General features: G+C 41.2%; 1 protein-coding gene across 1 annotated transcript in view; it reads right to left on the bottom strand.

Moving 5' to 3' along the window:
• Positions 1-27,924, bottom strand: part of gfra1a (gdnf family receptor alpha 1a) — a 123,626-nt gene that overhangs the window by 31,900 nt on the left and 63,802 nt on the right. Inside the window, exons 4-5 of the mRNA XM_078273654.1 lie at positions 3,060-3,238; positions 1,342-1,514 (exon numbers count right to left, since the gene is read on the bottom strand). Coding sequence (XP_078129780.1) covers positions 1,342-1,514; positions 3,060-3,238 — 352 coding nt within the window. The remainder of the gene's footprint in view (positions 1-1,341; positions 1,515-3,059; positions 3,239-27,924) is intronic.

The following is a 27,924-nucleotide window of genomic DNA, read 5'->3' as shown; positions in this document are numbered from 1 at the left end:
GCTACTTGAAAACAAAGAAGATGGCTGCTGCTGCTGGCGAACAGCGGTCTTTGGAATCGGCATTGGCTGCGACTCTGGAAGACTTGGAGTTAAGCACTGAAGTCATTGTTAAAAAAGGAAGCCCCTCGGATTGAGCCCTGCCAATAGTGAGTTCCCAGATCCAACATCTTGATGGGTCTGGCTTGTCAGGCTAGGGAATTAGTGTAAGTCAATCTAATGTCTCCCTAAGTAACCAACGCATGTGTTTGTGTGTGTGTGTGTGTGTGTGTGTGTGTTTCAGAATGTGTTCTGTGCAGATCAAAAGTTCTTCATTTGCTCCAACATCATCCTCTCAAAGCAAGCAGTAGAATTTGCACAATGCTGCATGGTTCACGCCACAAAGAAATTGTATGTGCTTGCATGATTTTGATCGGTCAGTGCAAGGCGGACTACTCTCTGGCAAAAATTAACCCAAGAAACCCTGCATTTCTTTGGCTTTCTTTCTACGCTTTGATGCAGGGCTAATGATGGTCTGACCACACACCGGACATTATGGTAGCCAGGATGTGCCAATCCTCGGAATGAATGTGCTGATGTTGGTGCGCTAGTCTATATCCACGACGTTCCACTTCCGGGATTGCTCCGGTGCCGCAGGAAATTCTGCCGGATGCATGTCTTCTCTGTTTCCTTCCACTTTCTTTGTGTTGGCATTCTAAACTCCGGTGGATTTCTGAGGACTATGGTTAACTGCTCCTCAGATCTCTGCAGGGTAAATCCAGACAGCTAGCTAGACTATCTGTCCAATCGGAGTTTTGTTGCACGATTAAAACAACTTTTGAACGTACACATGTTCCACCAAAACAAGTTATTTCACGAGGCTATTTTCAAGAGGCACCGTGCGGAGCTTAGCGCTGCCCATGACGATTGTGATTGGTTTAAAGAAATACCAATAAACCAGAGCATGTTTTTCTCCCATCCCGGAATGCTGTGTGGACTAGCCAGACCCTCCTCTGCAGCGCTGTGAAGGAGAGTCTGGCAAAGAGAGACTATTGGTGTGCAGATGCACATCAACACTAGGAAACAGGACAGTGGAGTATCCTGACATGTTGATGGTGTTTGGACGTGTTTCATAAATAGTGTGTTGCCTTTTACTTGTTAGTGCAAAAGCTGTAGTGCTGGATTCAATCATAAACCATGGCAACTCCAGTTTGCACCTGGCTGGGGACCTTGGTTGTCATTCTCCATCTCTCTGCCCCCTAATTTCCAGTGATATCTTTACTAACGGCTGTTTGATGAATGCAGAAAAAAGCCCTTAGAATGTGAACAAATAAATGACTACATTTTGAAGGTCTACTACAGTACCTGCAGATGTAGTTGGTCTTGCAGGAGGCCTGCAGTTCGAGACAGTTGGGTTTCTGTTTTTCTTCGTACGAGCAGACAGGGACGATGGTCTGACGCCTGCGTTCTGAACATGCTGTCTGGTCGCTAAGCGGGCATGAGCAGTACAGCATGCCATAGCTGTGCTTCGGAGGAACCTGTGTACCACAAGAATCAGAACACAACATTAACTGTAGAAGGGAAGTCATTATCAAGACCTACCATTTTATTCTTATTTTGGTCAGAGGCAATTCTTTCTCTTGTATGATTTGGTGATTTTGAGGTCTTAAGTTAAGTTGATGTTCTTTTCTCTGTTGACACCCAGTGGATATTGCTACTCATGCTAACAACCTATTTAACTTGTTTTCCAAACAAACCGATGCTGCCGCTGTTGGAGATTTATACTCATCACTTCATGTGGGCTGAAAGGACCTTTCAAGTTCAAAGTTATGTCAACTTCTTTTGGTTTTAAAGGTGCCCTGTCACACGTATTTCATTACTTTGTGGTAATGTCTGAAGTTCTACCGTGGACTCTGTAACATTTTTTTGTGGAAAAAAATGCCTTGTTTACCTTGTTTCAAGCCATTCTAGCGTGGTATAGGAAGCCTGCAGGAAGACTCAGCTCGATTTGTGCCTGTTCTCATTAATATTCAACAAGCTAAGCTGCTTGACTCTGATTGGCAGACAGCTAGCCAATGAGAGCCTGGCTATCAACATCCTTTACCCAGCGCAACTGGGCGAGCTCATGAATAGTAATGAGCTCAGGCAACGCCACGTCAGACTGACCAGCTTTTGTAGTTGGCCTGATTTCTCCGCTTATTTCTTTTCAGTGGGAGGCAGAAGTTCATTTTCACATTCACCACATAACACAAACACATATGGACCTAACATATTTCAAAAAATACAAGTAAAAACGGTATTGTGTGGCAGGGCACCTTTAACATTAATAATTCAGTAAAATAAACCACCAAATATGGAGGTAAATGTTTAGTTTTTTTGTATATACATTATAGCTGACTACAGAAAATGTCCAAGTGGTTAATGCAAGTGTTAACTCTCTCTTGCCTATTTAACATTGTTTCAGTAAAATAACATCAATAAATTCAGATATTAGCGTTATCGTTAGTGTTAGAGTTGAATGACACTATAGATGGTAACAGGGTTGAAACAACAAAGGCAACAATAGCAGCATGCCATCATAGTTTTTTCTCCAACACAAAGACAACTTGAAGCTTAAGGCCGTTCTCAAAGTTCTCTGCTGTAAAATAAAACACATTTGGAAAAGAAAACAAAGTTATACACAATCACAGTAAGATTAAAAATGTCATGTGTTCTTTGTATTTTTCTATTTATTCATGTTGTTGTTTACTTGAAGTGATCCCAGTTAAGTTAATCCAAAGGGACATTATGGGCGCTGGGTTGTAATTACAATGTTTCACATCATTGACAGCAAAAACACATGTTGTGTTTGATGACTGAATCAATGTCAAAGCTTGGTGCTGGAAAAGCAAACCCTGAACAAAAAGGCCCGCATGATTATTTATTGGGATTTTGACAACCCGTCTAACTTACACACTTCAAAATCATTGTTTCCTTTTGAAATAGGTCCTTTGTGGTGGACATTCAGCTTTTATCAGATATCAGTCGTTTGGAAAACCTCCAGTGTGTGTGCTTGTTAGTGTAAGCTTGCGTCAGTGCCTTGCCTTGTCAAAGAACTGCCGCAGGGCCTTGTGGCACTTCCTCTTGTTGCAGACTTCAGCAGTGGAGACGCGGCTGGTGCAGGGGCTGATGTAGGCTGAGCGGTACTTCTTACACGTATCATTTAGGTTGCAGGCCTTGGCAGCATTCAGACAGTTGTTCTCTCTGGCCACTGCAGGCTCACCTAAAGACGAGGAGAGGAGAGGAAAGGAGAGGACGCAAGGGGGCCGGAAAGGAAAGGAGGATGAGAATGAGAACAAAGGTTGAGAATTTAGCATAAGTCATCAAGATTATGAAGCCAATGGCTGCTTATTCGGTGTTTCGTCAAAAAACAAACATTAGTGTTTTTTTTATCATATATCATAAAAAGTAGAAGAATGTTCAACCATCATCAAAAACAAAGACAACAACAGGACAGCTATCAGACAATAGCAAAAATGTGGCATCTTGAAGTAATGCGGCAAAGTTGTCAAAAAAGTTAAGCGGTGACTGAATCTGCTGACTAATGCCAAGAGATGTGGCTAAAAGCTTCGGGGGAAAAAACAGCCAGGCAAGGGTAGCCAGTGCCCCCGCAATATTAAGCCTCGACCCCCCTATGGGCCCCCTAACTGTGGCAAATATTTTCATACATTTTTAACCCCACATTTATCCTGAAAGAGGGGATATTATTCATGTGCAGTGTTACATAAAATGTAGGTTAACACTGAATGAATATTCTTTTGTTTATTGTATATATTATTATACATATATAATACATATATTTGTATATATGTGTATCGTTAGTCTTTTGTAGACCCAAACCTATGGAGGGTTGGTGGTATGTAACACATGCTTAATATATTTGATACCCCTAACATTGCATGTGGCCCCAGCCTAGCCCCCTCCATTTGAAATGGTCTACAGCCGCCAATGCTGCCTAAGTCGATATATTTTACTTTAGTGGCAAATCATTTCCTGACATATTTGCAACTAATGAAATGACTTACAGTCAATTAATAACAATGAACCTGGGGCTTTAGAGGCCCCTTAAGGTCTGGGGCAGTTGCCTGCTCTGCCAATATGATAATCCAGCCTTGGGGGCCAACCCTTGCTTAAGATATTTGTTTATGTAAAAAAAAAAAAATATTCTAACATCAGATCAGATTCACTCTCAAATATCAATATCTGTAATGGCCCCAAGAGGTTTTATACAGCAAACATAGAATACACTTACGGATCATATCATCACAAAACAAAATGAATTCACCTCTCCCGGGCTGCAGCGTTTTCACGCCAGTGTACAGAACTAAAGAGGGAGTGAGCGGCAGAGAGACGGCCGCATAATGATGTTTCCTCACGTAGATAACCCCAGCAATACATTTCTCTGTCTGTATATTTGTTTTTATGTCTTTTCTCCATTTGTGCAAGTGTATGTTTTTATGCAAACTAAGAACACAGGACCCCATTTGCAGTCTCACTTCCTGCTTGGCCTAAATCAAACTGTGGCTCTCGTCTACATGGCCCTGCTGGCTAACCAGGCGTGTATCCATGTGTGTATACAGTATAGTGTGTGTATGTGTTGTTCCTGTAGTCATCAAAGTCTACAGTGCAGTGCCTTGCTCATCTGTCATCCTGCACTAATTGCCAGTGTTCTCCTTGATCCGCAATCAATTAACATGTTCACAGACCTCTCCCCTCCTCCTGATTATTTTGGCGAAAATGGAGCAAAAACTGCATTTTTTCTCCCTCTAACGAGCACCAATTAAAACGGGGTAAGGCCGGCGTGACAAACGTACAGAAGTGGCAAGCAGCAGAGGCAAACAGCAGGAGCTGTACAGGCAAGTCAACGAACCGACCGGCTGATAGAGTGTGTGTGTTGTGTTGTGATGGCAAATGGTGCTAATAAGATTCAACACATCAAGAGAAGGGAGGAGAGAAAAGAGGGAGGGAGGTTTGAAGGGAAACTGAAACATGATGGGGGGGTATGAGTTGATGGTCCTGTGATGGATTAATTAGCAACAGAATGGATGTTGTTTGTTCTACTAGAGGTGAGATGACGAGATCCTTAAGATGAATGCTTTCCCAAACCTGCAGCAGCAGCTACTGCAGGCTCACTCTATCACTCCATTACTTCATCTGTTGTCCTCACTCTGGACCTTACTCTTACATTGTCTTACCAAATGCCCCCCCCTTCCCTTCACTCACCCCTCTCTCCTGCATAGGTTTGTCCCGCCTTTGCCAGTTTACAGGCTCATTTGGTACTACATCTCTTGAGCAAACAGTCTACTGTAACTATGCTGCTATATTTGATTTGCAAAAAAAACACAATATTTGGTATATTAATGTGCAATTACATATCTTTTTACATAGTTTTCCATATGCTTGAATGGCTGACAATTAAATCAAAGTTGAAGTCTTTCCAATGATGTTATACTTTTTCTTCTATTCATATACCAGGATTTCTTTTAAATTAAGTTAGACTTGATACACAACTGGCATAACGTGGATATTGAAACATATACTGGTTCTTGTTTTCAGCAGACCCTCTACCCAGATGATACATTATATGTTTGACTGGGGTTATTACTGCATGCAGTGGCAGGAAAGGAAAGAAATGACACATGCAGCCTTGTCAGTGTGTGGGACCATGGTTTCGGAATGTTTAATAGTTCGACACTCAATGCTGTTGAATGCTGCTGTGCATTGTGAGTTGGGGATGGAAGCCTGCATGTCTAATTAAGCCACTTGTTGAACAGTGTACATATTGATTTACAGAGTTTGCACTCTGCTTCATTCATGCGTATTTTAAATATATTTTGTCACAAACACCAGTACTGTAATCTGCCATTTGTACTGATGAGCCTGCAGCTGAAAAGTTAAGACACTGATATTATGATGACGTATGAACAACATGTACAGATATGTGCAATGTAGTAGCAGTAACATTCTTACTATTATTATAATGTTACTGCTACTACATTGCACATATCTGTACATGTTCATGCATTGTTCATATTACATAGCCATATTTATTCTGCTCTTATAAGGTAACTGCTAATACACTGCACACATTTATATTTAATTTATATTACTCTAAACCACCTTCTGTACACCAACTGTATACTACTGTCTACACTGCACTATATTTATTGTCCTGTCTATGTACCACCTGACTACACTTTGTATATCGCATTGCACTTTTCTGCTCTTTTTGCACTTCTGGTTGGACGCAAACTGCATTTCGTTGTCATTGTACTTGTGCTCTGCACAATGACAATAAAGTTGAATCTAATCTAATGTAATCTTACTGTAATAACTTTTGTAATATAGGTAACGACGTTTGCATTGTATCGTTGATGAGGTTTAGGGACGATGTGTTTCTGTTTTACTCTACGTCACACTACTCTTCCCTCCAAATTTGTTCTCATTCCTCCATCCCTTCAAACCACTCTCAGATAGTTCCAGTCTTGCTGCATATCTCCTGCTTTCCAGCCATCACGCCCACCTCCAATTTGCTCCTTCCCTCTGTGTGTCTCTGCTCTTTGGATCAGACAAATGGGCATCATAGTTTTTTCTGCTGTTGGCTGCCTCAGATGGACTTACGGACTCTCATCTGTTAACCCTGCACTTGTTCCCCCTGGGCAGCTGAGCGAGGTTTCTTTATTCGTGTGTTTATGTTTGACTCGCTTAGTATCATTTGAAAGGCCTTGATCAATACTGCATCCATGTTTAATGTTTGCAGGCGCAAGACCCCTTGGGTTATAAAGCTTGGGAGGCTCACCCCAAAGCTGTTGGGGATCAAACAGAATGATCCAGAAACTGGCCACAGTTCAAGTTTATCTTCTAAATGTGTGCCAAAATAACAGATGCTTCTTTATCTTAAACCATTATAGATCACTGTCTCTACTTGAAAGCATTCTTGTCAAAATGACTGAATGAGGGGGAGCCATTATTAATGAAGGAAGAAGAGTAAAGTAGTGATGTAAGATTCACAAACAAATCTTTCTTTTGGAACGACTCTAAAAGCGTTAACTCAGTTTGCAAGTTGGAGTGAATTCAAAACCCTGCTTCTGTAAGGTGCATGGCCAGTTTTGCATGAGAGCCAGTAGGTGTAGCGGGAACAAAAGACGTTCTTGAGTTGATTCGCCAGTGGCGGGCGAATGACACAAACTTACCTAATGTTACTTAAACAAACTGGTCTTTTCATCACTAGAGAAAAAAATATGAAACTGAAAATGAGCATAATATGGGCGCTTTAATCATACAACACAAGCTCAAGCTGTGGCTCTATGCCTTTTAAGTTTTCCTTCTTTAATTGTATTTTGAGGTTGTACCAGAATAGGTTTACATGGTTTAATTAAAAAAAAAAAAAACATTTTTGTTGTACTGCACATTGCTGCAGCTCCTCTTTTCACCCTGTGTTCAGGTCTCTGTTTAAGCTACAGAGTGAGACCTCTTAACTTCTGTAACGTCTTTGTTGGCAGTCGCATATGCACAGTAGCTAGGTAAGCTCAAAATTGCTAGCTAGCTGTTTCCTACTTCAGCCTGTACAAGGCAGGATTAGCCGGGAGACTTCTTCTAAACGAGGGCGCACTTCCAACTTTGCGTGGAATACCTGCAGAACAGGGACATGGAAGTAGTTCTTTTGGAGATTATGGTGAACTATTGCTACACCTTCTTGACAGTGTCTTGTCACTCTAATGTAGATAGCTTCAAGTAAAGTGTAACCAGAGTTTAAAAGACTTTTTGAGATTGAAGCCGGTCGACATTTTAAACCATTATGTGACTAAATGTAGGTTTTAAATGTACTTTTTATCCTTACTCTGCCTGAGTGCTTGAAGAACATTTCTTTTTATTTAAAGATTATTTTTGGGGCATTATTTTCACAGGACAGATTAAGACATGTAACGGGAGAGAGAGGGGGAATGACATGGAGCAAGGCGCCACAGGTCGGAGTCAAACCCGCAGCCACTGCGTCGAGGAGTAAACCTCTACATATGTGTGCCTACTCTACCAACTGAGCTAACCCGGCCACACAACAGTTTCTTTTCGGAGACTATTTTGAATTTCACCTTCAGGAGCACGTTAAGAGCTCCTGAACTTCATGTACTCATGTATGTGAATCTGATTGAGCGTTCGGCCTCTGCATTGTGTTTACAGTATAACAAGAGTTTTGCTCTGATATATACTGGTTCAAAAATGTTGGAGATTAAGTCCTTACATAAAAGGGTTCTACATGTCAACATTGATAATGTCACCATCTTATGATAATGATGTTCTATATTTTATATAAGCAAACTCCCTGGGTTGCCCACCAGTCTTTGCGTGACTGACAAAAAGCCAGAGCACCACAACTTTAGCCTCAACCCTGAGGACACATTAGTATCTTCACAAACTGTCAAGTGTGTTAGTGTGCGTTTCATTGGCAGCTTGTTAATAAAGGGCGCTAGGGCTCCACTGTGTTTGGGATCACGGCATTAAAGTGAAGAAAAGTTGGGGGAATTTTCTTTCTTGCAGAAATCTGTTCATATCCTTGAGTCTATGTGTGTGACACACACACACACACTATAATGTCTATACCCTCCTGCGCCCCTAGTGTCAGCAAATACATTGGCTGAACTCCCCTTGCACTCCTGGCAGATGGTATTGTCTCTCAAACACACACACACACACACACACACACACACACACACACACACACACACACACACACACACACACTTCATGCTCCGACAGGGCGCACACAGGGTTGGGGCCAGGGCCATCTGGAGGCCTGGTAGGGGGAACATAGCCCCCCCAGTGGCTCATGTTTCCGATTCAGCCTCAAATTGATTATCATGTCGCCTGTTTCCTCTGGTCCCGCTGCCCCCCCACCCACCACCCCCACCTAATTTCAATTACCATGGGACGCCACGGGGTCGAATCCTGACCTCACCCACCTCGGTACCCTCCACTCCTCGAGTCTCTCTCCTCATCTGTTCTCGTCCTCTCCTTCCCTCTCCCTCCCTTCGGTCTTCCTTTCCTCCCTCCTTTTCTGTTTTTCTCTCTGCTCCTCTTTCATGTCTTTATCCATGCTGTTCTGGGTATATTCCAATCATTAGCTCCCTTCCTCTTTCGCCATCATCATTATCCATCTCTAAACTTCCCTCTTGTGCCTCCCATCTCTCTTGTTTCTTCCTGTGTCTCTCCACCCCTCTGCCATCTGTCCTTTACTTTTTCTTTCAAGCAAAGTGGAGTTATTTAATGGCCTTCAGTGGCCTTTCGATGTCTGTTGAAAACTCCCATCAACTTCCAAGTGTGTCAACATTCATAGAGTCAACATTTGCAGTGTCCTATTTGTCCTTTGTAATTGTTTTTAACTGCTTTTGAATGTTTTATGTGAAGCACTTTGAATTGCCTTGTTGCTGAAATGTAAAGTAAAATAAAGCTGCCTTGCCTCCTCCCAAAATGATGTAAGGTAAAATGATCATGTTTCTTTAAGTGAAGCTTTGCCTGCTGTACACCTACTTCAGACTTGATTGAGATGATGACCAACGGAAGGTCATCAATTTGGGAACATGAATATCCGGATAAACCCCCCCCCCAAAAAAAAAAACAACCAAACCATTAGTTTTCAGGGTGCACTAAAGTGGACCGAAGAGTTGGTCAAGTAAAGTTATGAACGGATGGATGCGCTACAGAAAAGGTCAGGATGACACGGAGATCATTTGGGATCAATACTCACGAATATCCAATTAGACAATTATGTAATAATTGTTACAAGCCTTGTTACAGCGTCTGTCGACGATATCCACGAATATCCAAAAGCCTTTAACATGTACAAGTGACACAAAAGTGAGTACACCCCTCACATTTTAGTAAATATTTCATTATGTCTTTTAACGGGACAACACTGAAGAAATTACACTTTGCTACAATAAGTATTAAGTGTATAGCTTGTATAACATATAAGTGTAAATGTGCTGTCCCCTCAAAATAACTCAACATACAGCCATTAATGTCTAAACCGCTGGCAACAAAAGTCAGTACACCCCTATGTTAAATTCCCATAGAGGCAGGCAGATTTTTATTTTTAAAGGCCAGTTATTTCATAGATCCAGGATACCTAGAGATTGGCATGGTTTTATGTTGGTTAGCCTAATAGCTGGTTTGATTTGCATTGAGAGATGTTTTTATGGAAAGTACCCCATGCCAATCTCTAGGTATGGTGAAGGGGATGTGATGATGTGGGGGGGCTATTTTAATTCCAAAGGCCAAGGGAACTTTATCAGGATGCATAGTATCCTGGATCCATGAAATAAAAATAAAAATCTGCCTGCCTCTATGGGAATTTAACATAGGGGTGTACTCACTTTTGTTGCCAGCGGTTTAGACATTAATGGCTGTCTGTTGAGTTATTTTGAGGGGACAGCACATTTACACTTATATGTTATACAAGCTATACACTTAATACTATACATTGTAGCAAAGTGTAATTTCTTTAGTGTTGTCCCATTAAAAGATATAATGAAATATTTACTAAAATGTGAGGGGTGTACTCACTTTTGTGAGATACTGTACATGGCAGCCCCCATAAAACCTGTATATCGTTTCACATTTGCCATGTTCTTGTCATTGTTGTGACCATGCTATTGTCCTTGTCATGAGGCATGCTATTGTTGCAGTATGCAACTGTCCTTGTTATAGCTATTTTAAATATGTCATACAACTGTCCCAGCAGTTTGTCATTGTCTTTTTTACACCACCAACAGAACGCATTACTGCACTTCATCCAAGTCAAATGAGGATCAGTTTGGGGGGGGGGCGGGCTGGGAGCTCTTGACAGGTGTGTTTGTTTCCACTACTCATAACTCTGCAGCAGTGGAAACAGCAGTGGCTGCATGCTGTGCCACTGGGCGACTGACTATAATTCACAGCGTCTTTGTTTGCTAAGTACAATAAATGTGCAGGGATTTGTCCTGGTGGCGTGGCTGCAGGGGATTACCAAACAAACACGCTGACACCCAGGGGCAACGAGACATCATATATACAGTGGTAGGGGACACACTGCAAAAATAGAGCAATTAAACTGCAATAAATTAACATTTAGCATTCAGTTAAATGCTACCGGGGTGTGCTCTCAAACGGCACACACACGGAAGATATGGTCCAATAAGTAGTGCTAAAACAATTAGTCAATTAATCTCTAAGTCTATCAATAGAACATTATTGACACTTTTATATCATTGAAGTGTATCAGTAAGCAAATATTCTGTGGTTTCAGCTTCTCAAATATAAGAATTGAATTGTACATGACTTTACATGAAATATTTGGGGGTTTGTGAAAAATTCATGGGAACTTGTCGCAACCTGGAATCTACAAAGAATATTCTTGACATAGCCTATATATTTAAATCCTTTAGGAATATTAAATATGTAAAATGGCTTTCCCCTTCACAAAATGATATTTGTATTTGAGAAAACTTTTAATGTCGGAAATGATTAATCAATAATTTTACAACAATGTGTTTTGCAACCCCAAAATGTGCTCAGCAGCAATGTGTATGCAATGTTTGTCCTTTTTAAATAGGGATGATCTCATTTTGAAATGAAATGTTGGCTTCTAGAACAAATTTTAGATTTGCCGTTTTTGTCAATGTTATAATACAATATTGTACAGCTGTCATGGCATAACGTGATTTAATTTGGAAATCCCAAAGCTCACCATTAGTTAATTTGACTCATACTTGTGGTAAATCCATAGTGAGTTTATTGTCTCAGTATGAGCAATATATTCTGTATGGTTGAGCTCTTACTTTGAAATGTGGCATTGGCTTTTTATTTCCCCTTAGAACTTTTATAAATTGTAAACTAAATTGGTCCCGTCCTTGTCTGCACACATCTTGATTATTCATTGTGTACATTACTTAACTTGCACCTCCTTCCCATTTTGAAAAATTACAGCACAGTCAGATTCAACAGAAAAATCGTACATAATAAACGAGGCCCGGGGTCTCTTCTCTGCGAATGTGCTCTCTCTGTTGATTATCAGCGGTGAGTTACACTGTCATCCGCTTTAATGGGCTCCACGCTTGAAAGTGCAAGACAAGCAGAAATGGTGAGAGTGGAGAGCTGCAAGAGAAGTGAAGTGGATGCCTTAAGGTTTACTCATCTTCCTTTGCCTCTCCCTCTTCTCTTTTGACACTTTCTTTCCCTCACTTTCTGTGTGGTTAATAATCTCCCTCTTCCTCCAAACACTGTCCCAGCACAATAAAGCCACACGGCACTTGGTACAGCAAATACCATAACTCACAGTTGCTAGTAATTGATCCCTGTAGTGCAACAGTCTCTTTCTCTCTTTTCCTTTCCACTCTTCCATCTATATCTCTTCCCCCCTCCAACACCTCGACATTTCCCATCCAATTCCATTGAATTCATTGAGCTGTACTGGCACACAGTCCAATAAAAATCTGCCAAAGACAATTATTTCTGTCTCGCATTAGCGGCCTTCCATTTCCATTCTCTTAAAATCACATCCCATAGCAGTGTTGTACTTCTCCCTCCCACCAACAAATCCCCCTCACCTCATTCCATCCTTCTGGTTTCTCTAACATTTCTAACCAGGTCTCGACAGAGGTGCTCACCTGAATACATCAAATGCTTTTGGTAGCTCATCAGCTCTCCAATTTCATACATGAAACTTATTTTCTTGCCTGAAATTTCATTTTTGGTCCAAATTGCTTGACCTCAAACCTGGGATTATGAGTGCTGGAACTGATGGAGGAGTAGGAATTACAACCCTTCGGCGAATCCTGTGTGTTAGCAAAAAAAGTTTCCCTCCTCTCAGCTTTATGTTGCCCCATCTATCCCATCCCAAACTTATTCCCTTTTGATCCCCTTCGGTCTTACCTTGTAATATCAACAAGCTATTAGCTGCGTGCCTCTCATAGTTGAGTGGTTACCTTCAACACCTCTAGAGCTAGATGTACCACCGCTGGTTTGAATCCCAGCTGAGTTTCTGTCCTGTTAGTCCCTTACTTTGAAAATGCTTTTAAACTAAGTGCTAAAGAGTGAATACTAAAATGCTAAAGGTCCCTGTTTGTTTTAAGTGTTGCTCTAAAAAAAAATGTGTAAATGTCAGATTGACATTATTTGGTTTTGCTCAAAATACCCAGAGCCATGTCACAGACATTTCATCATCCCCTTTTGACAATTCACAAAAATCCTCACATTTTAGAAACGAGAAAACGATCCAAACAGTTCTGTCAATCAACTAAGTGTTTAATCAGCTGATCATTTTAGCTGGACTTATAGGCCTGCATATTGTAGGGTAGTTTAATTTAAAATAAAAGATTGTATACTATAAACTACGAGCCCAATCTTAACGATCTAAGCGCACGGCGTGAAGCGCATGGCGCAGGTGCGTTTAGGGCGTGTCGGAAATCCACTTTTGCTAGTTTAACGGCGGAAAAAAGGGTCCGTGCGGCAGGCGCATGGTTCAAAAGGGTTGTACTTAGTGTCTTCATTAATTCATAGGTGTGTTTTGGGCGTAACATGCAATAAACCAATCAGAGTGTCATCTCCCTTTCCGTTTAAAAGCTAGGCGCGTTTGGACCTTGGTGCATTGCTGTTATGATGGAGGATTTAAACCGTAATATTTTTATTTGTAATCTTTTGCATGTTTGTGTGCTGCTGCGCTTCCCTGTGTGTGTAACAAGCATAGTGTGCGTGCGCTGTGCACGAGCCTAGGTGCATTTTACTAATTTGCTGTTAAAATAACAATGAAATGCTGCGTTATTGACTTTAGACCAGGTTTTTGTTGGTCAATGGCGCGATCACTTCCCGCTGCCTCAAGATAGCAATACGCCAAAAATGCACCTGAACACACCTCCCTGTAAGACCAGCACGCCCATGGGCGCACAGATGGGCGCAGGTGCATTTTCTATTTAAATGACGTGGGCGCTGGACGGGAAATTGACAACTGCGTCGCTCTTAAACTAGCAAAGACATTAGCGTCGGGTGCAAGATAGGACCCTTCATGTGTTTTATGTGCAAAAATCTTAATTTGTAAAGTAACTAGCAACTAAAGCTAATGTAGTGGAGTAAAACGTACAACATTTCTCTCTGAAATGTAGCGGAGTATAAGTAGAAAGTAGCGTGAAAAAAAAAAAGACAAGTAAAGTACAAGTACCTCAAATTTGTACTTAAGTACAGTATATACTTAAGTACAGTTGAGTATATGTACTTAGTTACTTTTCACCACTGCTAACTGGTAACATAACCTGCTAGAGTGTAAGCTAGCATGCTAACTAGCAAGATGTTTTCAGCAGCTCATTACAAGACTCTTTACCTGCCTCATTATGGCATGTGTAGTGATATTAGAGACTTTGCTGACGCGCTTAGAAGACTAAAAGAAAACTTAGTTTGCTTGTAGGTTAATATATTCTGTGCTTGAGCCAGATGTACCGCAGCACATTTAACAGACCAAAATCCAAACAGAGGGGAATAAACATTTTAAAAAAGGAGAGAAGAGTTGGGGGGAAGAGAGGGAGAGAATCGCTTTGGCTCTCCACAGCTATGAATCTCCAGCGAGGCCTGTTTCATTACCTGTCTGCCAGTGTGGAGATCAGGGAAGAGCAGGCCCTGTGGGGCTGCAGCAGAAATATATGGCTCTTTAATAATCTCCACAAACACATTCCAGTACAGTATTGTACAGTGCACCGCCCCCACACTGCTCCAAGGCTGTCCGGAGCCTGGTCCCTGCACACTGTGTAGCCTGTCCTCCTACAACATCAGGTCCTCTTACTACAAGTCTGCAGCATGCAACACATGGTTCCTTTTCATGTACAGAACTATTACTTCTCTTGTGTGGGTAAACGGGGAAAGTCATCCCAAATAGTCTGTACCACGAAAAAAGAAAACCCATTCAATTAGGAGTTACAATTGTTTTTATGTATTTGGCTTTTTTTTGTTTTACATCAACAGAAAGTTGAAGTTACATTTCTGTTGAGGAATATGGTTGCTTTTTGTTTCTATCCTAGATTGTTAAAAGTATGTTATTGATGCTTACAATGCTGGGCTGAAACAACACATTCACTTCTTTTGTTTGTGAGCCTGCTCACGCTTGCATCTCGCTGAACACCATCACCAGAGAAAAGAGGAAGAGAAACATGTTGTTTTACCTGTCGACAGACGGTGTAACAAGGCTTGTAACAATTATTACATAATTGTCTAATTGTCAACTTTTATACATCATGATTTCTTTGTCTAACAAGTAATTGCTTACATTAGCTAAGGTCTTGAGGCATATGATATTTTTTTATTTAATTGGTGATTTTGTTTAGATGTGCCAAATTGTAAATAATATTGTAAGTGATTATTGGTCGGACTCTATATTTTTATTATTATTATTTCAATTGTTAGTTGTTGGCACTTGACACTTAACATGTTCATAGCAAAAAAAAAATGAACGGGGGGGATACAGTTAGAAAAAATATTTTATGATAATGAAGAGGCGTTGTTTACTTCATAAGCTGTGTATTTGTATTATTACATGATCTGGGTCACATAACAGTGATATAGCCATAATATGTATCCTGGGATTTATTGAAAACGTTCATTTGTTTAAAAAAGTGATAAATAAATAACTATTTTTAAATTGGCCTGAAAGAGACAATTATATTGTTAATTGCAATTATTTCTGAAACAATTAATTGGAATTGTTACGGCTCTAGATGCTGTATGGTCTGCCTCTCTTATTAAGCATTGTCATTATGCCACTGAATATTAAGAATAAATTATTTAAAAACTAACCAGATATTAAAAAAAAAAAACATTTTTTGCAACATTATGGGATCACAACAGTACTATCATCATCAATAGGTTTACCATGGCTCAAAAGGATTTTGGGAACAAACTAGTAGCTGTTTCTAAATGCTCCTGGGAACACTGCCATCCACCGTTATCTGGTTTATGCTCTATGTACAGTATACTTTATCCTCTATATATCAGAATTGTGTCCTAATTGGTCTTTAGCCTATATATGTTTGAATGGGAGTGCTAGGGACACTACTACAATCGCATAAAAATCACTATTTTTATTTATTTTAATTAGGCTCAACACAACATAAAACTTTCACCGGGGCTCTGCACATGAACTCCAGCATTGAGAACATTATTTGTGTACCCAGAGTTTATTAAATAGAAAGGTTTTGAACAACTCACTTTAGCAGTTGGTTTTTCCGCTCGCCGCCATCTTGCCAGTCAAAAAGAGACAATCTCCGAATGAGAATGAACGGACTCCATAGGAGGAAATGTCATTCCTATTTGAGGCTCCTTTTTCAACTACAAGGTCAATATAGTTTTTCACTAACGACAAAACAACAAATTATCCGTGCATTTATATGGAACTAAACTTTAGGAGCTTTCCATCTTATTCTCCTCCCTGTTACGTTGCATTCGGAGATCGACTTTTTGACTGACACAGCTGAGTGGTGATAGCGACAACCAGAAACACTCTGGCTCCCACAGACCTTCTTTAAGATCAACAATCACCAGAGACAACTGGACCTGCGTAGGAGTCCTGGAGTAAGACACTGGATCCCTAAGATCTCTACAGGCATGGAAAACTTGTACACTAGTATTTAATTACGAATTATCAATATGCAGTATGAAGGATTGTACTTACAATGGCACAATCCAATGTGCTGATCTTTCTTGAAAAAAATAAATAAAAATAATGCCTGATTTTGTAACATAAGCATGTTGCCCTCAGGAGACTTATCTGTTGTCCGGAGTACTTTGACAAGTTGCATGATGTGGTTGCTGGGTTGTTTTTTTTTCCACCTGCCAGCTGCCAATCATCTCCCCCAGCTTCTGTCACTCTTTGTATGGAGACAGGATTTGACTGTGGTTAGCAGGGTCAAAGGGTACGTCAGAGCGAAGAAGCATCACACTCAACTCATCTCTGGGTTATCTTTCAATATCTAGTGAATTCTAGTGAGTTCTCATATATATATATATATATGAATTATATCTTAATTGCTCGTTAAACTATATTTAATCATCTGTGCTTTTACTACAAAGGTACTTTCACAAGTTTTTATAGTGATGTCTCTTTCCAGAAACACTTTCCTGGTTATTTCGGATATTACCAGATCTCACTTGCAGATCTCAATTGTCCACTGATGGTTTAGAGCACCAGTTAAAACCTAAACTACATTCATATATATCACTATAAAGTTGGAGAATATATATATTTTTTATAATTGTGGTTGAAATAATCCTAAAACACTACTACAAGTATTGTGATGGTATCGTATTTTACAGTAATATCTTTGCTCGATGGTGTTTTAAGCCCCCAACGTCTCCTTCCAGGCAGCGCTGCGACCGTTGACTTCAAGGCACCTAACCCTAACCATAACCATAACCATAACCATTGCCTAATCCTAGTGCCTTCCAGGCAGCGCTGCTTGAAAGGAGACGTTGGGGGCTTAAAACGCCGATAAACAACGTCTTTTGAGTTGGTCACTGTCTCAGATTAGGCAATCATAGTAATACATTCTTGCCATGTCTTGACGGAGAAAAATGGCAGACTGCTGGTTGGTTGGACCCCAGCCAATCACAGCTTGACGCCCTGCCAAGTTGGTGCCAGGGACCAACTTCGTCGTCACCTGGCAGCACAACACCGTTCCTCTCTCGCTTTGCCATGTTTACAGTTGAATCATGAAAGAACGCTCTTTGCTCCAATTTGCCAACGTCACCAAACGTCACCAAAAGAAGTTGTTGAATGAGGTGAAAGAAGGCTTAACATTTCTGACACATTAGCCTTAGTCTTTATACACACTTAACACCATGACACCAAATTGACTTAATGATGACTACAGTTTAAAATGCTTTCTAGGTTGTCTTTTTGAAATACGTACTATATGTCTTAATGCCAACCAACGTACAGTATAGTCTCAATGGCCAGAAATGGTGTGCTGTAGAACTTTTGTATGACGGCAGATTGTATGTCATGGAATTTGAATCCCCTGTGCTTTCCTTGTATTTTTAGAACAATGGGATGATTTGATGTTGAATAATTAGGCCCCAACTCCCAGCTGTAGTCACTCTGCCGTTGTATGTATCACACTGAATGGAACCTGATTATTTTAAACGCTCTGAAGAAGGCTTTGTGCCGAAACGCGTCAGCGTTGATTTATTGTGATGTGATTTAAAAAGTTTCAAGTTTTGTTGACGCCCCAGATGCTGCGTCGGTGGCCTTTTACTACAACACACGGTCCCTGCAATACAACTATTATCCCAACTGTGAATGCCGATTAGAATACCGCTACTGACGACAACTACCGTATACAACAAACACTACTACTAACACTTTTATTCTCAATACGCCAAATCCAAACCACCATCTTGACGGCTCTGTGGCTCGTAGCTCTCAGTACCTTAAAGCTAATGCATCATCTTACCACCGCATTCCAGCTGCAACCCTCATATCTGGACAATACCCTTAGCACCTATTTCCTTCTGTTTAATATATCCATCCATTCTGTCTACACCCTCTCCTACCAACGGTCCCCAGCTCAAATCGCCTGTCGCTGCTCCCCAGCCTTTAATAGCTCCCAGCCCTTCTGCCTTTACCGCCCTCCCGCCTGCGGTCCCTCTCTGAACATCAACCAGTCCACTGTGGAGATGAATGTGGACATCTAACAACTGGATAGCCTGTTTACTGCTGTGTGAGTACAAGTTGCGGCACAAGCACATGGTGCATAATTGTATTCAGCAGCTCACCTCCGAGTCTGTCAGATTGATTTACTACAGTGGCAGCGATGTGCCAATGAATTTGTCACGCAGTCGGGAGCGGAGTGGAGCTAGGTGGGGGGGGTAGTTATTGTTGGTCCATAATTAGTCCTGCTGGTGTCCTTTCAGGTGTGTATGTGTGAGAGAGTGGTGAGGAGATAGAGAAAGAGACAGCGAGAGGAAGAAACAGCCAATAGGAGAGACAGAAAGGGGACATAGTTCCCAATAAATGGTTAACTGTTGACACCGTCAGCATTTAAGCTGACCAGAGGAATCGAGAAAAGACAGAGGAAGAGAGGAAGAATATCTTTTTTTATCCTGTCTAAAAAGCTCATCAATTAAAACATCAGCACATTCCCTGTCATTCCAGATCATGCCCTCTCAGTTTGAGAGCACCCTGCCTTGCTTCCTTCAGCCATCTTTCTTCTAGTTTAACCACTAAAACAGAGTGAAATCTGTGCAGCTTTTCCTTTATGACGGGAGGAGGTGATGGCTGCTGAAAGCAATCTGGCAGCCCAGGACTTTCAGATCGATACTGAAGGATGACAGCGCAGTCTTCTAGCGCGGAACTCTGGCAGCAGCAGGTCGAGAGAGAGAGAGAAAGAGAGAGAGACTGTCACTGTGGAGTCTGAATGAATAGATCACCAGGATTACCAGCAATCAGATTTGACAACTAACGGCGCACTCTTTTTAATCTTCCAGCCTGACAGAACTTTCTTAACCTGAATGAGAAATAAGTAATAATTCATGGATCAGTCTCAGAGGATTCAGACGGTTATTTACCTCCGACACAGATGATACACTCAAAGATAAAAGTTTCTTGAATGACAGGATGGCTGAGTGTTTATGGAGACAAACAGAGAGGACTTTGGGTAGTCCTTTAAATATTCAACCTGCTTAAATGCCCTGGAGCAAAACACTGAATCCCTAAGAGCTCCACAGGCACAGAGTTAACCTACCCTCTCATATTTAATTAATCATGAATAAATGCAGCATCAAGGACTTTGTTTACCATAGCACAATCCGGTGTGCTAATCTTTCTTGAATAAACCACAAAGTAATGCCTGATTTTGTAACATAAGCATGTTGCCCTCAGGAGCCTTATCTGTTGTCCGGAGTACTTTGACAAGTTGTGGTTGTGTTTTCTTCACCTGCCATCTGTCAGTCATCTCCCCCAGCTTCTGTCACTTTTCGTATGCAAACAGGATTTGATTTTGGCTGGCAGGGTCAAAGGGTACGTCAGAGCGAAGACACATCACCATTTTGAACACAAAGCTCATTGCTGGGTTGCTATTCTTTTTCCAGTGAATCATTTTAACAGTAAACATGCAGGATTCTGGTGGAGTCACAAATGAAAACGACAGTATAGGGCTTCACGATATGAGGAAAATATCTAATTGCGATTATTTTGACTGATTATTGGAGGGAATGATCATTTGTCATTGAAATGAAAATGATTATAGTGTGATTTTTGCGAGGATCTGTACCAAAAAGATTTTTTTAAGATAATTTTTTGGAGGGCTTTTCCCTTTATTCGATAGTGACAGTGGATAGACAGTAAAGGGGGGAGAGAGAGAGAGGGGATGACTCGCAGCAAAGGGCCAACCTGGGCCGCTGCAAAGAACTCAGCCTACATGGGGCGCACGCTCTACTGGGTGAGCTAGAGGCCGCCCCACAAAGATTTTTCTCTTTAGTATATAGGATAGGATATGTAGGCCGGGACGTCTCTGCAGCACCACAATACTTCAGTTAGAATGGTTTGAGATATATTTTGCCTTTAACAAATATTGCACCCCCCCTGTGATTTGGATATTGCATAGATAGTCCATAGATTGCGCCCTACTACAGTACTTACTAAAATCATCTTTCATCTGGTGTGAACAAATAAATTAGGACAAAAACTGGTTCCACCAAACCACCAATTGCACCCTAAACAAACATCGTCAGGACTCAGGATCGACTCCTACCAATGCTTTGCTTTTTGCCATCCTTCTCCACGCCATCTCCTTCCTTCTTTCAATCTGCACCCGCGTCATCACACGAGAGATTACGAAGGACTCCATAGCCAAAGAAACCAGTGTGTTTCCCTGATTCAATGCCTACCAATCTACTGACGAAACCACTCACCACATAATATACCACGACAACCATCTCTGTTCTGATTAAGCTATTTAAAATTACATTAAGATTAAGAGCCTTGTGAAGTAAACATACTATAATCTCGGAACGTGTACTAGATTGTCTTCTGAACAGCAGTGGACGAACACTCCACAAGTGTGACATTCATTGGAGTATCATGCTGGCCATAGATCCAGTTTTCCTTTAAATCTTATGGATTAAAGATCAAGGCATGTAAGACTGATGGATAGTATCCTCTATCATGTATGTAATTATATATAATGATACAGATAGGCTATAAATCATAATATGGCAATTTTTTTATGAATAAACTCATGATTCATGGATAAATCAGCAAGGCAGGGATGTCTGCTTTTTGATAACCAGGCAACTGAAATACCTGACCAATAAAGGTACTTCCTGACAATAATGAGGGGGGAAATCATATAAAAATCCAACATTCCCATAAGGCATAAGTCATTGATTTGGAACATCGCCCACAATGGCTAAATACAGCGGTTCCCCAGCTGGGAGTTGGGACCCTGCATAGGGTAGTAAAATAAATCTGATGTCTATCCTGTTATTATCATCTTGTGTCCAAGATGATAATAACAGGATAGGCAAGTGGAAAAAAATGTCTACATACATGACCCAACCCTAGATCAAGACTAGACCAGAAGAAACAATGACATAGTCTTGAATACCGCTATATGACAAGCTTGTACAAGAACTGCTTGTACATCCTGCAAAGGATGTACTGCCTATACATACACAGAGTCCATCTATCACATCTGTTTAGATGTATGGACTAATAAATGGGCAAAATGCAAATGATGTCTTTCACACTCAATCGTTGCCACACACACACACACACACACACACACACACACACACACACACACACACACACACACACACACACACACACAGTGTTGCTCTACAAGTCTGGGAGTGTCATCACTTCTTAGATGTTTATCTCCAGAGAGACAGAGAGAGACATGGCCCGTCACTCAGACAATCTGAATACCACACATCAAACCAGTGTAATTATCTGTCTATTTGACTGTTTTTGTGTCTCTCTTCTCGTGTTTGCAAGCATATGCATTTGTGTACTCTTGCAAGTTTATGTTTTAAGAAGAAATAACTTCTGCATCCTCGCTGGCCACCACCCATCCCCTATAATTGGCTATGGATATGGCTGATGTCAGGCCGCGCTCTCTCATCGCCAAGCTTTAGCGGGATGAAGGAAGCTTTTGATGGATGATTTTCATTTTCTAAGCTGTGTCTTGGACACTTTAGGTGCATACGACCCACTTCTTTTGGGCTATATGTTTTTAATTTAACATCCAGGCGTGTCAAAGTCTGGCTTGAAGATGGATGAGAACTCCTCTACCTCTACTGGCAGGTTGAAAGCGGAAAACACGGTGGGAGGGGTTGTGGGGGGGGCGGGGGGGATTGGGGATATTAAGATAGAGTGCATGAAAGCAGCCTTATAAGGAAAAAGAAAGAGAAGTGTGTGCTGCAGACACCGTCCAGACTGCTGACAAAGGCGGATGAGATGAGAGGAAAGGAGGGAGAAAGAAAGGCCATGCGCATGCTGGAGAGTGGGGAAGAACTAAAACAGAGAGACAAAAGCAAAAGAAAAGTGATGTGGAAGAATGGAGAACAATGTGATTGTACAAGTGGAAACAAAGAGAAGTAGACAAGAGAGAGGAAAAGCCACTAGCTTTCTCTCACAGTGGATCTAAGTTGCAACAGAAGCCTTTTTAACAGATGGCAGAGTTACTGCCAAATTCATTTTCAAATAAGTCTAAGACGGTTCACTTTTAAAGTATCTGCACATGTTCTGTGAGCAAGTTTAGAGCTTAAATGCTTACTTAAATTGCTTTGTACAGAAAATCAATATTCGTATTTTGATAAATATGTTTTTTTTTAGCTTCTTAGAAATGTGAGCGTTTGCTGATTTTCTGTTTCGCATCATATTTTTGGTTGTTTTGGACAGTTGGTCGGGAAGAAAGAGCTCATTTGAAAGACGCCCCTGTGTGGTCTGACATGCCATCATTTTGTGACGTATTTTTGATTAATCACTTAATCTAAAAATGAATGAACAGAACAGTTGATACTGATTGATAGCATCGTTCCTGCACGTGTAGAGCTCTCTTAATGCAGCCCTATCACTGCTACAGCAGACAGTGATAATATTTCGCCCACCGTATCGGCAATGATTATCTGTATCATCTATGTCACTAAAAGAATCTGTACACAACACTGGCTCTGGTGGGTGCAGGGGGTGGGGGGGGGGGGGATGGAAGGGGGTCGGTGATGAGGTCATGATTAAATGAGATTAGTTAATGATTACTTAATGACTTGACCGGCGACCCTAGGCTCATTTACTGACCAATGACTTCCCCTGCATGCTCGTTATTTGGCAACATGAGAACAACGGGTCAGTGTGCTCAGATGGGGGTCTAATTACATTGGCTGTGGACGCTGCCTCCACAAAGAGTTACCAAAAAAATAAACTATAACTGTGTTTTTCTCCACAGCTGGTTCTGCTTTATCCCCTTTGATGATCATGTTTGGCTCAAGTTTCAAAAAGCTGTTTTATCATTTACTTTTTTGATTTTGTGAGAGAAAGAGATTATGCCTTTTCAAGTTGATATCAAGCTCTGCATCTGGGTGCATCTCGTTGTTTGCCCCCCTCCCCCCGCCCTCCATGTTTACCATTAAGTCTCTCTGCATCTCTCTCAGTTTCTCTTACTGTCCATGTTTCGTACAACAACTCCATTCTGTACCTTTCAATAAAATAAAACCAAATAGAAAGCACACAGAGGAAATAAACAGTGGCCTCCAGTGCCTTGGCCATCCATTTGGCCTCACTGCGTCAGCTGAAACACAGCGCCTTCAGTTATTTTATAAGGCAACCTGCTGAGTGAATCAGGATCTGTTTGCTTTTTTTTTATCCTTCGCAACAAGGTGAAAGTGGAATTGACAGATAGTGAAAAAGAAAGGCTCTGCAAAGATGCGGTGAGTGTGCATTGCTCTTTACTGAGACCATGCTGAGACAGTTATTTGACCTTTTCCAAATTGTTGTCTAGACATCTAGAGAGGTGGTTTTTAGTTCAAACAAAAAAAGTTCCAAGTTGGTTGATGCACCATTGTGCAAGTTTCCTGACCTTAAATAAAAATAAAAAAAACGTTGTTTCCTTCATGGTAAATTTATCATTTATAGAGCACTTTTATCCAAAGCTCTTACAGATTTGTCTCTACGTTATGCACAGAGACAAGGCGTATGTATGTTATTGTATTTGAGAACAGAGGCTTGACTACAGCGTGCGTCACATAGTTGTAAAGGGACGTAATGTTGTAATTTCTTTTTGTTAAAATGGATTTTATAAAGTTTGTATCAATCGTTCAGGAAGTCGTATTGAATTCCAGGTATCGTACATGTATCGAAGATACTTCAATGATACCCAGCCCTAGTAAGGACTTCTCCAGCTAGCAAACTGACTTATATCAAGCTTAAGTTGCCACTTAAGCCACTGGTTATTAAGTAAAACAGTAGCAAATAACTTTTCATTAATATGAGAATGAATGTGCTATTCCTTCATTCAAATTCACATTAGGTAATTTTAGCAAAATAGTACAAATTCTGCTTTCAGCCTCCTAAATATAGGGCAGTTTGCTTACAGGTTTTTACGATTGTTTACACACTAAAATAAAAATGTCCACACAATTTGCAAAATTTTACTCCAATGAACAAAACACCTCCACAGATTTGCACAACATTACACACAATGTCTGCTTCACCCTTTTTGCAAAACATTACACACAGTGATTTGTAAAACTCTACACACATTTTCACACCTTAGACACAGATAAGGATTGTGAGGTTACTTCCTCGTCATTACAAAGCCCCGGATTGCCAATGACCACACTAATGAACCAATTGGATAATCACATCCACCAGCTGTGGAAGCACACATGTGCTAATTTGAAAACGCAGCACTCAGGTGTGCTATAAAAGGCAGCAGGTGAGTTCACCTGTCTTCAACAAAAATGGAAGGAGCTAGAAGAAGAAGAAGAAGAAGAAGAAGAAGAGTGAGAATGAGGGGGGTGCTCAAAGAGGAGATGAAGGCGGTAGAGGAAGAGGAGAAGAAGGAGATAGAGGAAGAGGCCTAGGTAGAGGAAGAGGAGAAGGAGGTAGAGGAGGAGGCCCAGGTAGAGGAAGAGGAGAAGAAGGAGATAGAGGAAGAGGCCTAGGTAGAGGAAGAGGAGAAGGAGGTAGAGGAGGAGGCCCAGGTAGAGGAAGAGGAGAAGAAGGAGATAGAGGAAGAGGCCTAGGTAGAGGAAGAGGAGAAGGAGGTAGAGGAGGAGGCCCAGGTAGAGGAAGAGGAGAAGAAGGAGATAGAGGAAGAGGCCTAGGTAGAGGAAGAGGAGGAAGGAGGTAGAGGAGGAGGCCCAGGTAGAGGAAGAGGAGAAGAAGGAGATAGAGGAAGAGGCCTAGGTAGAGGAAGAGGAGAAGGAGGTAGAGGAGGAGGCCCAGGTAGAGGAAGAGGAGAAGAAGGAGATAGAGGAAGAGGCCTAGGTAGAGGAAGAGGAGAAGGAGGTAGAGGAGGAGGCCCAGGTAGAGGAAGAGGAGAAGAAGGAGATAGAGGAAGAGGCCTAGGTAGAGGAAGAGGAGAAGGAGGTAGAGGAGGAGGCCCAGGTAGAGGAAGAGGAGAAGAAGGAGATAGAGGAAGAGGCCTAGGTAGAGGAAGAGGAGAAGGAGGTAGAGGAGGAGGCCCAGGTAGAGGAAGAGGAGAAGGAGGTAGAGGAAGAGGCCTAGGTAGAGGAAGAGGAGAAGGAGGTAGAGGAAGAGGCCTAGGTAGAGGAAGAGGAGAAGGAGGTAGAGGAAGAGGCCTAGGTAGAGGAAGAGGTAGAGAAGGACTTGAAGAGTTGATAGAACCTGAACAAAGAAGAAGAGGAGGACCAAATTTGACTCTAGAAATCCGTGCGACCCTTATTGACCGTGTTCTCAACCACGGACTGACACTGATGGAAGCTGGACGAAGAGTTCAACCAAATCTCAGCAGAAACACTGTTGCGTCAGTAATTCGGACATTTCATCGAGAAAACAGGTAAGCTAACCACACAGTACATTGAAACTGAAGCTTGCTGTACTTATTATCAATATTGTTTACTGTGACATTTGACAGTAGGCTGCATGTGTATTTTTTTACATATCTTTTTTTTTACATAGGATTGAGGGTCGAGGACACCAAGGTAGAAGGGGCCCTATGTTCACTCGTGCGCAAGAGGCCGCCATTGTGAACATGGTTTTGACCAATAATTGATGAATAATCAGGCTGCGAGAAATCCAAGCCAATATCATCAGTGATGACCATATTTTCAATAACATCCAACGAGTCTCTCTGTCAACATTAGGTCGACTCTTCAAGAAAAATCAAATATACATGAAGCAACTGTATCAGGTACCATTTGACAGAAATTCAGAGAGTGAAACATCTACGCATTGAGTATGTGGAGGTATGTATTGTTCATCTTACTATGGTGTGGTATTGTGCACTGCTCATAATGTTCTGGCAAGAAAATACAGTTCAATAGATAATGAATAGCATCCTATTGTCTTTTACTGTGTCTCAGAGTCTTGCAAATGGATGCTGCAGAAATTCAACATGAATTTCTATATGTGGATGAGGCTGGATTTAACCTTGTGAAAACAAGAAAAGGGAGAATTGGACAAAGGGCAATCACCAATGTGCCAGGGCAGCGAGGGGGTAACATCACCCTTTGCGCTGCTATTACACAAAATGGGGTCCTCCACCACCATGCAAATCTGGGACCCTATAATGCAAATCTAATACTTGCATTTCTTGACAGATTGCACGAGATTGTCACAGCATTAAACCAAGTGGACCAGATGCGGTACATTGTCGTTTGGGACAATGTCTCATTCCATCGGGCTGCTCTGGTCCAGAATTGGTTCCATGAGCACCCTGAATTTGAAGTCTTATACCTTCCCCCATACTCCCCCTTCCTGAATCCAATAGAAGAGTTTTTTTCAGCATGGCGGTGGAAGGTATACGACCTGCGGCCCTATGACCGTTTGCCCCCTCATTCAGGCCATGGAGCAGGTCTGTGATCATACCGAAGCAGCTTCTGTGCAGGGGTGGATTCGTGCAGGCGATTCTTCCAACGGTGCCTTGCCAATGAAGACATAGCCTGTGATGTGGATGAAATCTTATGGCCTGATCCAGCCAGACGGAGAGATAATGAATAGGTACAGTATTCTTGTTGCTTTTACAGTAGTTTTTCTTCAGAGTCAAAGTGTATGTACTTCATGCAGTAATTTTTATTTGTCTACAGACTTTTTTCATTGATTTCATTATGGTTGATTACTGTAACTGATTATGGTAAGAAATACTATAAGTATTGAAATAAATACTTGAAATATTCAGTCTGCAGCATCAGTGTTGTGCAGTGCTTGGTAAGTTTATAGTAGGCCTATTTGTGTACATTCTCCCTATATCTCAAACTAATCATGAAGAATGTTGTGGGTTTGTCAATATTTTTTATTATTTTTTTGTCATCTAAATTATCCCTTACATAACAGTGTCTGGCCAAAAATCTAGCACATGCTATTTCCTAAAATTAGTATTTTTACAAATGTGTTTTTTATTTATCACAGCAGTGTGAAACTGGCTGCAATAGTGTCTGATCATTGAGGACTGTGTTGGTTAAATGAAAACTAATAGCATTTTCACAAATATGTGTATATGTTTTGACTGAAGTGTGTCATTTTGCAAACAATCTAGGAATTATGCAAATTGAGTGTGGTGTTTGGATAATTGTGATTATATTTCGTAAAAAAAGAACCCGGTTTTCAAAATTGCGTGTAAACAATTGAAAAAAACTGTAAATGTTCACCCTTAATGCTCCCTGACTGTCTGTTGAACCAATATTATTTATCATATATCTTTTTAACATCAGATA

The sequence above is a fragment of the Sander vitreus genome, chromosome 17 (assembly GCF_031162955.1).
Source record: "Sander vitreus isolate 19-12246 chromosome 17, sanVit1, whole genome shotgun sequence".
Lineage (NCBI taxonomy): Eukaryota > Metazoa > Chordata > Actinopteri > Perciformes > Percidae > Sander > Sander vitreus.
The sequence above is the reverse complement of the archived record's forward strand: the minus strand, read 5'-3'. Positions and strand labels throughout refer to the sequence as shown.